General features: G+C 42.3%; 2 protein-coding genes across 6 annotated transcripts in view; one reads left to right on the top strand and one right to left on the bottom strand.

Moving 5' to 3' along the window:
• Positions 1-332: 332 nt before the first annotated feature.
• Positions 333-4,533, bottom strand: ATP5PF (ATP synthase peripheral stalk subunit F6). Of its 4 annotated transcripts, none has more exons than XM_055801511.1 (4): positions 4,404-4,533; positions 3,532-3,720; positions 2,184-2,308; positions 333-461 (listed from the first exon to the last, which is right to left on the bottom strand). In XM_055801511.1, exons 2-4 carry the CDS (start codon positions 3,699-3,701, stop codon positions 433-435), a joined length of 324 nt encoding a protein of 107 aa, XP_055657486.1. In that variant the 5' UTR covers positions 3,702-3,720; positions 4,404-4,533; the 3' UTR covers positions 333-432. The 4 variants fall into 4 exon arrangements, with proteins under 4 accessions (XP_055657486.1, XP_055657488.1, XP_055657484.1 ...); XM_055801513.1 differs by lacking the exon at positions 4,404-4,533 and adding an exon at positions 4,192-4,350; XM_055801509.1 differs by lacking the exon at positions 4,404-4,533 and adding an exon at positions 4,119-4,343.
• A 30-nt stretch (positions 4,534-4,563) lies between these two features.
• The window catches only part of GABPA (GA binding protein transcription factor subunit alpha), a 29,226-nt gene continuing 20,969 nt past the window's right edge, over positions 4,564-12,820 (top strand). The window contains exons 1-4 of one of the 2 annotated variants that reach the window (XM_055801507.1): positions 4,564-4,716; positions 8,394-8,494; positions 10,108-10,252; positions 11,130-11,214. In XM_055801507.1, coding sequence (XP_055657482.1) covers positions 8,418-8,494; positions 10,108-10,252; positions 11,130-11,214 — 307 coding nt within the window. In that variant the 5' untranslated portion in view covers positions 4,564-4,716; positions 8,394-8,417. Of the gene's footprint in view, positions 4,717-4,890; positions 5,933-8,393; positions 8,495-10,107; positions 10,253-11,129; positions 11,215-12,820 lie in introns of those variants that run through there. The other variant, XM_005243261.4, reaches the window with a different exon arrangement.

Below are 12,820 nucleotides of genomic sequence, written 5' to 3' on the forward strand. Positions count from 1 at the left end.
ATTAATGCAGTGTGAAATTACTATATCTGTGCCTATGCTTTTGGCTGTGCAGGTCCATCACTACTGTAGGGTGCTGCTACACATGTAGGGTTCATGGTTGGTTTTTTTTTTTTCCTTGCAGAAGTTTTCTGGATGTGACAAACTCAGAAAAACAAGTAGTTCCTTCTTGGTGTATCACTGTTTGTGTTACAACTTCTCAGCACTAAAATGTAGCTTGGCACAGGAGTTTCGCAGTTAACGTTGAGAAACTACTCAGGTGCCTCAGTCACTCAAAGAATTGACGATCATAGTTAACTATGCTCACAATACAGTCAAGAACTTATTCACGCCTCTGAAATCAAACTGAAACACTGCATTTATTAAGTTACAACTGGCTGCTGGCTCAGCAACTCCATTGATGTACACTGCTGTTTGGTGTACAGCCTGCAGAGATCAGTTTGGAGTTTCCTCAAATTTGGGCTCTGAAGGGGGAAAAGGAGAGGGAAAAGAAAATTAGTCTCTTTTTACTCCAGCCTTGAACACCACAATTCATCTGTTATTTAAAGAAAACCAAACATTAAGTTGGCAAGCTAGAGCAAGCTCTTGTACATTACAATCCACACCACCACTTACTCTGCATCAGAGTATAATTAGATGCGAGAAGTGCTGAAGAATAAACTACACTAGAGGCAAGACCTTTCCACCTTAGAGGAGTTATGCATAAGGTTTAAGACAGATATGAACCTCAGTAACGTTCCACCAAAACAGTTTTAACCAACACTTAGGGTAGGTGGGAAGGCAAAGAAACTGAAGTCAACTAGAATGTTACCGGACACGATACTAGTATTTCCAACACAGCTCTGATAAGAACAAGTAACCAAGCTCCCCCCCCATAGATCCTACTTTACAGATACTCTGTTTTATTTGCACCAGTAACAATCTGACACCAAGTTCTCCCTTAATCCAACTGAAAACCCAGGACATTTTTAGGTGTGTGCCTAGTCTAAATTGTAATTAATTCTGCTCAGACTAACTGGAAATTCTAAGTCACTGAATATGGTGGCTTGACTTTGGCTGGCTGCCAGATGCCCACCAAGCCTTGCACAAGGGCTCTCATTCTTTCCCTGACTCCCTCCACTGGAGGGCTGAGAACAGAGACAGCATTTTTGACCTTTTTAAAATATGCTGCGACAGAGGCGCCACCAGCATCATTGACTGGCTCAGCTGTGTCCTGCAGGGGGTCCATTTTGGAGCCAGATGGAACGGGCTCTGACGTATGGCTACCCCCAGCCTCTCCTGATAGAGGCCACCCCCCCCTGCAGTCCCCTGTAAACTAAATACACTCACACCTTCCAAAGACTGCTGAATCCCAGCTACCAGCTGCTTACAGCTTATGAGAAAGACAACTTACCCTCCACAAAACCTGACTACAGCTAAAATTGCTTGTGAGCAGTACAAGCTTTGAGCTGTACTTACATAAGCAAGCAAAAGACACAAAGAACTACAGAAATGAGGCTGTCCGTAAAAAAGATTAAGTCACACTTATGTCCTAAGGCAGAGAGAGCCTGTGCAGTTTCTTTGCATTCTTGATAAAGAAGTCATCACAAGCATTCTTGTCATAATCAATCTGGGTAATGTAAAAACATGCTAACACAAACTCAGAGCAGTTAAACAGAACTCATAGCCAAATAACTGAAGAAAAAGGTTTAATAAAATTTAGTCAAGAGTAATCTTACGAAACAAAGTTAAGATCTATGTTCATTTTCTTAAATTGCTGACTTTCCAGGTGGGCTTACAAAATTTACAAATTGCAGTATGGATGACATAAACTACTGGTTTTCAAATTATAGTCTGCTAACCTCTTTGGGAGGAAGAGAAAAGTGTAACAATAGGCTCTGGCCTATTTCTATTTCTGTTTGGACTATTTCTTTAGGGTGTGTGAAGTGTAATGAAAATAGCCTGATCTGACTGCAAGTTTCGTTAAGCATCAGCACATCTCTACTGGAAAGCCAAATGATCAAAAAAACCCCAAGAAAATAGGACTCAGATGGAATCAGATGTGAGCTGTGTAAAAGTAAGGAGATTCACTGAGGGCATCTTACATTAAATTAATGGTCCAAATAAAAACTAAATGGGAATTAATTAGGAAAATTGGTCAGTGAACATGTCTTTACCATCAGAAATTCAGTAAGATGTTAACTCACCCTCAAATTTAAATTCTGGAAACTTGGTTAGATCCCCTCCACCATATGACCGTTGAAGTCTAGCAAGGGATTCATCCATGTCTTTCTGAAATTCAGGGCCAGCATCAACAGGCCCTCCAGCCTGCCTAAAAACCATTAAAAGTTCTGATTAACAGCTTGGTTCTGTAATTTCATGTGAAAGTTTCACTACGCTTTCATGGCTATTTATGAACTGAAAACCTTTTTGACAACCAACTAAAGCAAGCCATTTAAAATATTTCCAAAAGTCAAGATATGACACACCTTAGGGCCTAACTTACCTTACACATAAGTAAGGTAATGTACAAGTTTTCTACTATCAGTGATGAAAATCCAAGCCACAAAGTTAGCCTTTTGAGACATAAAACTACAGTGAGTACCCAGGCTTTCAGGGCTCTTAGTTTCACCTGTTTTGGGTGTGATTTCCTAGCAAAATTGCTATTTGTACTTCTGTTAATGATCTTGGGTTAGTAAAGCTTAACTGCTCTTAAGAGAACGTGTTTTGAATACTAAACAAGAAAAAAACCCAAGAGACGGAGAACCCCGCATTCATATAGATTCAGACAGGAATTCCTTGGGACACAAATATAAAATAATTAAAATCGTAACTGTTTAGATTACCAATGCTCAGTTGTACTAAGACGGATACCATTTATAACTGGTAAGGCCACCAAAAATATGCCTCCCTACACAGGCTAGTTTGCAGGTATGGAAACACATCTTCCTCCAGTAGAGCTAAGTAGCAGCTTATTGCCTTCCCAAGAATAAATATCACAGAATTACTATGGTTTTTAGTTTCCTGTTAAGTAGTTAATTCAAACTTTACAAGAATCTAAGATTCCATTTGAATGAACTGCTTATTAACATAAGATGTTTAATGAATCAGCTTCACAGTTCCATTAATTGTCAATTGCTTTTGGAGGCTATTTCCATTCAGCTTCTGGAAACAAGTCTGAAGAACAGCCATTTTCCTCAGATAAAAAAAAGGGCTTTCCCTGACCCCCTACTCACAGAGCACACAGATGGGTAAACATTAACGTACTAGTATGTTCACACAGTGTGCAAAAAAACCTTAAAATTGAATACCTTAACTCCTCAAGAAGAATTACATGAGCTTTACTTTTTTTTTTTAAGGGGAAAAAAATGGACATTTTCTGTCAGGTATGCAACAACAAGCCTTCTCACTTGTGACACTATCAATAAGTGTTGCAGGAAAGCATACCTTAAGTATTTAGAGACCAGCCTACAAAGTTAGCATATTTCAGCATTTGTCAAAATCAGTATTTTCCCTCCTTTTGCCATCAGCCTTAAAATAACTTTCTTTACTTACTTGCTCTTTGTGTTGTATTCTCTGATCTTGTCCAAGAAGAGCTTTTGAACTGGATCAAGCTCTTTTGTCTTATTAAAGACAACAGCAGAAAGCCCTATGTTCCTGCGCAAGTGAGGGGAAACAGCAGAGCGAAAAATTGAAGAAAGCCGAAGAATCTGATGCAGAATCATGATGACGCTAAGGTTTTAGCTTAAAAAAAGTTGAAAAGAAACACAGAATTAGTTAGCTCTTTCCACAACGTAAATGCATAAATAAGTAAAAAAAAAAATAAATCAGTTCAGAGCTGAGCTTTAAACTGCAAAGAATATTTAAACCAGCACACAACCCGAGATGAAAACTCAAGCAGCCACCGAGCGCGCTGCTACACGTTCCACCTCGCCGCCCGGACACACAGGGCATCTCAGGTCTTATCTTGTTTAAAGAAAAGGCAACAAATTTAACCCAGCCAAAGCGAGCAGCGGCACCGGCCGCCGGCCCTACCGCTCCGACTCCATCCCACCCGCCCCAGGAACCCCCCGCAGGCGACGGGGCCGGGCGGGTACCCCGAACGCAAACTGACAGAGGCGGAGCCGCCCCCCGGCACCCACCGGCGCGGCGGGAGGAAAGGAAGGGCACAGGGCACGGCGCACGGCGCGGCCGCCCCAGCCCAGCTCCAGTCACCTTGGGAGAGTCACCGCCCCGCCGCCCTGCGCAATGCACGCCGGGAAGCCACCCCGCCCGCGCGGCCCCGCGCCGCCACAGCGCTGAGCCCCGCGGCCGCGCACACCGAGTCCCCGGGACAGCGGCGCCCGCCCCACCGCGCGGCCCCACTCAGCCGCCGACTAGGGAGGCGCTGAGGGGAGAGGGGAGCGCGGAGAGGGCCCGCCACCCACCGTTACGCCGGAAGTAGGCAATGCGCTTCCGGGTGAGGAGAAGCGCCCGGGAGCGGCAGGTGCCGCTGGCCCCGCCCCGCCCGCGGATTGGCGGCGCGCGGGGGCCGCCGGGAGCTGTAGTTCCCGCCCTGCGCAGGGGGTGGCGGTGTCGGCGCGCCCTCCCCGCCTGGGCCCGCGCTGCCCAATCCCAAGCGCGCGACGGCCTCCTCAGGGCGGCGGCGGCGGGACCCGCTGGGGCTGCGAGGGCCGCGGCTGGCGGGAGGCGTCGTGCGGCCGCTCCGTTCGGGGCCGGGCGGCGAGACGGCAGCGGCGGGTGAGCGCGGCGCGGCCCGGCCCGGGTGCCCGGCCCGTGTTTTGTTTCCGTTTCTCGCCGGCGCCGCGGGTCTCATTTCCGTTTCGGGTTCAAACAACGACGAGGCGCCGCGGGAGGAGGAGGGGGGGAAGCGGGCGGGGAGCCGGGGGAGAGAACCGGGGCCTGCGGGGAGGAGCGGCCTCGCCCGGCCCGGGTCTGCCGCCAGCCGCCGGCCCGGCTGCGGCGCCGCCTGCCCGCGGGAGGGCCCATGGCGGCGGCCCGGCGGGCAGGGTCGCCCCGTCCCCAGGGGCCGCGGCTGCTCCGGGCCAGGCCTCAGGCCGCCCCGCGGGCGGGAATGGAGCCGGTGGCCGGCGCCGGCGGTGGGCCGCGGAGCGGGGCCCCTCAGGCAGCGTGGCGGCCCCGGCGCGCCGGAGGCAGGAGGGAGGTGCAGCCCGGCCGCCGCGGCGCGGGGCCAGGCAGGCAGCCCGGGCCGGGGTCCGTGAGTTCTCTCCGGGGTGTAAAAACTTTATCTCTACTTGTAAAAACTTGTTCGGGGTTAAAGCGTAAGAGGCTATATTGTGCTGTGCGTAGTCTGCTTCCTGGTGTTCGGCCAGGTACGTGCTGCACAGCCACTTCTCCCAGTTCGGGTTTATTTTCTGACTTGAGGGAAAACGCTTGAAATCTGGCATGATTCCACCGTGTTTAGTGGTCCGTTGTTTTTGCCTTCAGTCTGAAGTGGCTGATAACTTATAAAAGCTGATCTGTAAAAGATAAGTTTGTCTGTTCCGTTACCTAGTTTGTGATGACATCTACAATTCAAATAATAATTGGGATGGGTAGTACCAAATGCTCCACAAACAGCGGAGCTTTTTGGGAGCACAGATATCTCCAGTGATTGGGCTTCAGTATCATCCTGTTATGCATATGGGCTCTTGTAGCTGTCCCTGCTTCACAATTAGATAGGATAAGGAATGCCAATTCTGCTGTTAGAGTTCGTGCCCATATGAAGATGGGCTTACTTGCTTAATTCCTTGTGTTCCAGGGAAGAGAAAAGATAGATCTTAACAGGATGATGGGGCTTCTCCCCTGATTGGAAAAGCCAGACTGTAAGGTATTGGAATAGCACTGAGCTGTTGTACAGGGAGGAAAAAAAGGCTTTGTTGACAGGCACCTTCTTCTCTCACATTCGTGGAAGTCGGTGTCAGGTGTTATGGTCAGATGCCTTCTTGGGTAACAGGTAAGTCTTAGGGCTTTTTAGGTCGAAGGAAAAATAAAATCAAGCAGAAATTAGTAGGGCTACCTTCCACAAATCAAGCAGAGTCTTATGTGTTCTTCCAAACAAGTACTGCTGTTGTAGTATTGCTACCATGTTGACCCTTCTAGTAAGCCAGGCTGTTTGAGTTCTCTTGTTTCTCAGTAGCATTCAGGGTTTTAGTCCCGCCTGAACCTATGTATGCTTTCAATCTCCATATCATTCTGCAGCTACAAATTTTGCTAGACTTCATGTGGAATGTTTATATCATCAGGACTCTTTTTCTATGCTAGCATAGGAAAGACTGAGTAACTTTCCCTGGTTTCTCTGAACTGTTAAAGACTTGTTTTTGTGATGTTATTCTTTCTCTTTCCACCTGTCATCTCCCTTTCTCACATCTGGGCTCAGTGGAATCATCTTTTCTGTACTTTCTGTCTGTGCCTGTGCCTCCCTTTCCTGCCTCCCCCAGGTAACCAGAAATGTAGTAGAGCCTGCGAGATGCAACTGCAAACCACCTTTGGAGAGTGAGTGAACAGTTACTAGTCCAGCTGCCAATTTGGAGTGCAATCCATAGGGACTTCAAAATGCCTTACCTAATTCTCTACAGTTGCTATGCTGTTACAGTATTTACTCGCTGTGCATCACTTTGCATATTATTTTGTCAGAAATCATTCAAGATGGTGAGTTCTTTCTGTAGGTGTGCGCAGTTTTCTCCATAAATAACTTATGAATGCATCAAGGAACAGGAATCCTAGCCTAACCTCTTTTGTGACTGTATTGGTAAACTCCCTTCATCACAAAGAAAATGGTAACTTTACTGTTGTTATTTTGAGTTTTTAACCTGACTGCTAATACAGGAGAGAATTTCTCCCCCTTTTTTTATTATACCAGTTGGCTTATTTAGGAGTTTTCAGTGAGGGACTTTGCTCAAACAGTAATTTAAAAAAAATATCTTTTTAACAGTCAACCAGATCACCTGTAACCGTGCAGGTGTCAGTTCTTCAAGATACTTAATTAAGCTTGTCTGCATTCTTTGGAAGTGGTGTTTCTTTCTTCCCCATTTATTGTGAAGATGATATACAAGTTTCAGTGATGTGGGAGATGGACTCCCAGGTTCAGTGGACCCTACCCTGGCAGTTAGGGGATTTTCACAGAGCCAGATCTGTGAGCAGAACAGATTCTGATTTAGTTTCTAGTGGCAAGGTATTCATGAAGTGCTATTTACTTCCTGTCTAGCCCTGGTGTAGCTCCTTACAGATTGTCATTGCATGCAGCACTTGATTTCTTCAAAACTAATTTTAAATAATAGGTTTTGAAGGAGATGATGAGTAGTTTGGATTTCTTTAAACCTTTTCTGTAACAATTCTACAACATAGTTGGTTACTATTCCTTCTGGGAAATTTTAAAGTTTAATAAAAGTTCCCTTTTACTAACAGTTGGGTTTGTATAGAGTGTTCCCTGGAAGGAATGATTCCAGGATGGAAACCTTGCTAATCTCTACTATTGTGAAAATTTAAATAGTAGTATGTTTTACTTTTTCTACTATGATTTTTTTCCTTTGTACTCCTACTTCCTACTTCTTTTCCTATGAGTCAGTGATGTTATGTATTATAAACTATTAATATAATTTGACTAAGCTCTTTTTTGTATGTATTTCATAGTTACGGTGCATGGGATGGTTAGTGAAACATGGTAGTATTAACAAACTATATCTTTACAGACCAAATGCTGTAATTCCTTTTTTCACATTCATGTTCCAACAGACTCCAGTGTTCCACAGGGCGTGAAAATCTGCAGTGCCAATGAGAATATCACCATGGAATAGCTTTCCTTTTAATTACTAATATACTACATTAGTTTGGGACTCAACAGGATGCATTTGTTATGTATATATCATCAAGTGATTGCCCATGAGAGGGATGGATGGAAAGATGGAACAATCAATAAATGGTTTATTGTTGAGTTTAGTTACCTGTGAGGAAATCATGGATCTTCTGTCTAGCTTCCTGTTGCAGTGTTTTATGTAATACTCTAAATTTGTAAGCAGCATCTTTCAGTCTTGCTGGGAAGGTGGTACGTAGCTGAATCTAGATGGTAAAATATGCGTTTGTCAAAAGTTCTTTGCTACCAGCCATAAAAAACTATAGCAGGCCCATAACAAAAACATTAAATGAATATGGATACCTGCAAAAAAATCAGGCTTTGGGCTCTGTGCTAATGTCCATTTATAGTCCTGGATTTGCCCCTAGAACACTTGTTTGAGGAACAGGTATCCTCACCTGTTTTGTGAAACCTGTATTAGCTTTTGGCTTTATTTTTCAGGTGAATCCTTGTCTTTAAAAAGCAATCCTGGTATTTGGTTTAAAAAATGTTTGATAGAACACAAGCCATGATCTAGTTTTGTTGGTCTGTGACTTACGGAAAAAAAATTCTTTTCTGTTTATAGCTCTATTCTTAGGACATTTTAGCCATGACTAAGAGAGAGGCAGAGGAGCTGATAGAAATAGAAATTGATGGAACTGAGAAACAGGAATGCACTGAAGAAAGGTATGTAGTGTTTTTGCTCTTCGGGGTCATTATGCTGCAATTGATATGTTCATTTGTTTAATTGGTTTCAGTTTTGTGGCTGCATACACTAAGTTTGCTTGTTTATTATTGGGTATTGTGTAGTGCTTCAGAGATGGCTATGATTATGAAATAAGTGTTTTCTAGGTAGGCAAAAGAAATAACTTAAAACTGGCAGAAGTAATTGGCTCAGTATGATCTCTGTGATACTGCAGTTGATGGTATCCAGCAACAAAGCTGAAAAACCTGTGGAAACAAAGTTCTTGGGTTTGCTTGTGCTCTCTTCAGTTTTTCTTTTTCTTGTCTAATTAAATAGTGGTTTTCTTGACGAGGAGCTGTAGCTGCTGTAGGAAACCAGTATAGTGCTCTCACATTCTTCAATCTTAATTGGTTTAAATCCCAAACTGTTTTGTTTATCTCTTGGTATGTTCTTAGCAGTTCTCTTCCTCTACTTCCATTTCTGCAGGAATATGTCTACATGTACATTCTGCAAACCTTTCAGCTTCAGTGTATCCTTTTGTAAATGAGATTAACCTTTTAGTTTCTCCAGTCTGTTGCTTTACTGTTACAGAGTCACTTGTTTCTGACAGCAGGAATGATGTTCTGTATCTACTGATTATATATATTCATTGGGGCCATTGAAACTGTAGATACCAAATCCATTCTGATATCCATTGACTTAATTACCTCAGCCTGTTAGGTTTTTTCTTCCTAATGCTTCCCTCCTAATTTTTACAACTGTTTTTGAAAGCACAGAGAGGCAGTTTGTGTTGGATAGAAATAGCTGATGCTGGTAGATGACCTGCTCTTCAGTAACCTGTTTTGGAGAACTGAAGAACTGGTACAAAACCACTTATTGTTTCTTCTTATTCTGAGCTCCTTGTATATTTTTACTACTTACAAACTGACTATGTTTGTATACTTTCTGATTTCCTTCCGGGTAAATGTAGAGAGACCGACTGTCTAAGGTCATTGTTGACACACGAGTCCCATAACATTGATGATTCTGAATGACTGCACCAATGCTGTCATCATTTTGGTGCAGGACAAACATAACGTGATTTTGTTTCCTTCAAGGCTCCATGTAGCTGTAGTTCTTTCTGGTTGTCTCTTCTATGCATTAAGCTTTTCCTAGTGCTTACTGGTGAAAAGACATCTCTGTATGAGAGTGGACATTTTCCTTTTCTTTTTTCCCTATCTGTTAAGTTTCTGTGTTTGTATTTAAAAGATACTCAAGTTAAAAACAGTCTAGGCAAGGCAAATAAAATTTGTTTATTCGACATGCAAGTTAATAGTGCATAATATACTAATCGTGACTTAATCTCTTGAAAGTGGTGATCTGAAAATAATCCTGGTATTTAACCTAGCTTTTTCATGGGGACAGGGTAAAAGAAGAGTTCCAGAACTGTAAAATCAACGTGACCAGATTTAGTAATTTACTCTCTACTCAAGCAAAGAGTTTTTCTGCATGGTGTTAAGATTTTGGAGTCAGTGTTACTTTTTATGTAGTTTAGTTCTAACTTTTTTTTAAGCTTTGCTATATCTACTGTATTAACATGTGGGTAATGGTTTGTTGTATTAATTTGGTGTTTAAGCATCGTTGAGCAAACCTACACCACAGCAGAATTTGTGAGTCAAGCTATTGACATCAATGAACCAATTGGAAATCTTAAGAAGTTGCTGGAACCCAGACTGCAGTGTTCCTTGGATGCACATGAAATTTGCCTGCAAGATATCCAGGTAAATTGAAAGGCTCTGAAAGATTTAACCTCTTAATGGAGAATCATTTTGCATACTTTGTCCCTTTCTTCCATTGTTCGTGGAATTCATGCTTCATTTGGTATATTAATTTTAATTAAGAGTTTAATTTTGTGTCAGGTTCATTATTGGACCATTTAATATGTACGTACTAATTCAGTGTGAATAAAATCAAAATACTTTTGGGGTTCCTGGGGTGAGAGTAAGAGAGACAAAAAATGACCACCTTGCAAGTGAAAGAATGAGGGCAGTGATAATACTGTCTTCTCTCGAGGTAGCCCACATAATTTGTTGCTGCCTGAATTTCTGTGAATCTGATCTTGTTTTGAATCTGAATGCAATGAGAAGGTTTTTGTACTATCCAGGTGCACAGACAGCAAAATGTTACTGAAGAAATCTAACCCATATGTTTACAGATGTCATCACATGTTAGACAGTGTAACTGTTTCTCATTGTGTCAGCTGCATGTTTTATCTGTAGTTACAATCAGATATCGGTGGCTTCTTCAGAAACAACAGGGAGAATACTACTTTAAAGACAATTTTTATGAAGGTGTTAAAAACTGAGAAAAGGAACTGTAGATACTTTTCACAAAGTGAAGGTACTTCCAGGTACTGCAGTGCTTTTTTTAGGTTAAAAAATGTCCCTGTAAGTGAAACTACCTTAGAACAGATTGGCAAGTTTCAAATTCTGATCAAATTCCTTCTGTCATGTACTATGTCTGCATAGTACTAAAAATATTTGCATGCTTCAGAAAATTTGCTGCAGACACTAAATTTTTCTAAAGTTCAAAGGAGAATAAGTTTCTTATAACGATGAGACTAATACCTATTTTTAATTTTTTTTTGCTGTCATTAAGCTGGACCCAGATCGAAGCCTTTTTGATCAAGGAGTAAAAACAGATGGGACGGTGCAACTCAGTGTGCAAGTAATATCTAGGCAAGGTAAGCATTATGTTTGTCTGTTGTACAGACAAATTAATATTGTGGGAGTGCTTGTGAGTAAACCCAATCCCCTACTATTCTTAGCTGTGAAATTGAGAAAAATCACTGAATGGTCACATAGCTTCAGAATGTCTCTTTCAGTGTGTACTGTGATTATAAGTAGTAGTAATTAAAATAAACCTTGAGAACTGGTGCAATTTGAATTGTGGGTGTTTTTATAGTAACTTTGTGTCAATTTTTAAGTGAAAAAACAACCAACCAACAAACAAAACCAAAACGCAAACAAACCTGAGTCAAGTAGTGACAGTTACGGTATGAGGCTTTCATTAAGGGTGAGTAGTTACTCATACCAGACCAAGTATCTAAGCAGGCAAAAGATTTTTGTCTAGATAGGTGACAATTTCATCTTTGTGAGGTGAGCGAGCTTGTGTACTTCATGAGCAATTAGATTATGAAAGCATATGTAGCTAACTGAAAATTAGTATGAAAGTCTGGGATCACTATTGTCTGTTTTCTTTGGATGAGAAGTCAGAGTAAACTGTTGTGACACGGCCGTTAACCAGGTGGGTAGGGATTTGTTGATGCATAGTTTTTATTTGTATTATCAGGTATGACAGGATTTCCCCTTGTCAAATCCTCAGGAATTAGCTTCATTGTTTTGCTTTTTGTTCTGTTCTTCTTTGCTCCTGCCAAATGCCTCAAGTGGAAGGATTGCCACTGCTCTACTGAAGAAAACGTTTACGTTGGGCTCTGTGAACAGCTACAAGTGTTTGTTGCCATATTTTCAAACAAAGAGTGACAAGTTTGTATTGGGGTAGGGAAACTTTAGCAAAGCAGATTAGCAAAATTTGGGGAATATGCTTTTGTGCCTTTGGTTTAGATTAGACAGAAGAAAGCCTTTCTGTTTTGTATTAAGCAGTATTAAGTAAGACTGATGATTTGCATTTAATGCCCAGTGTCAGTTGACTAGTGCTAGGTTGAATGCTCAGTTCCCCATATGTAATGAGGGTTGAACTACCTTTTTGGTTTTAAAAACAGCAGAAATGTCCTTCAGGAATCAGGAATAGCTGCATTTATTTCATGCCCAGTAACTTGTAGTATGCAGTGCTCAGACTTCAATTTTCAAAAGGATGCAGATGATAAATACCTCGATTATCTTCCACTTTCTTCCTGTGTGGCTTGGGTGGGTTTTTTTTCTTCTTTAATGTAAAACTGAGGTGCATGACCATACAGCATAAGGACTTTCAGGGTCTGGGGTTTTTTTCCCTGTTCTCTCTCTCTCCCCCCTTAAAAGAAACACCTGTGTATTAAGTACTTTTGCATAACTTTGGAACAATCCTCAGTGGTGTTTTTCAGGCCAAGATACTTGACACTTAAGCAACTCATAAGAAATCTGTCTGTTGAAGGCAAGTAAAATATGGCAGAGCAGAACATCAGAAAACAAACAGCATGGTATAAATAATAAAAAGTTATTTAGATCACTAACAGGAAAATGCACTTGTTACTCTGACTGCAGTGTCCCTTTGAGCCGGGGGGGGGAGAAAGAAGCTGCTTATGCCATCCACATATTTTTCTTGTATATGTGAAGTATTGAAGCATTCTCAGT

This window comes from Falco peregrinus, chromosome 4 (genome assembly GCF_023634155.1).
Source record: "Falco peregrinus isolate bFalPer1 chromosome 4, bFalPer1.pri, whole genome shotgun sequence".
Lineage (NCBI taxonomy): Eukaryota > Metazoa > Chordata > Aves > Falconiformes > Falconidae > Falco > Falco peregrinus.

Coding starts and splice junctions, on each gene's coding strand:
- ATP5PF (XM_055801511.1), bottom strand. CDS start 3,701: ATGATTCTGCATCAGATTCTTCGGCTTTCTTCAATTTTTCGCTCTGCT. Junction 2,309..3,531: donor GAATACAACACAAAGAGCAA/GTAAGTAAAGAA, acceptor AATGGTTTTTAG/GCAGGCTGGAGGGCCTGTTG. Junction 462..2,183: donor TCCAGAATTTAAATTTGAGG/GTGAGTTAACAT, acceptor TTCCCCCTTCAG/AGCCCAAATTTGAGGAAACT.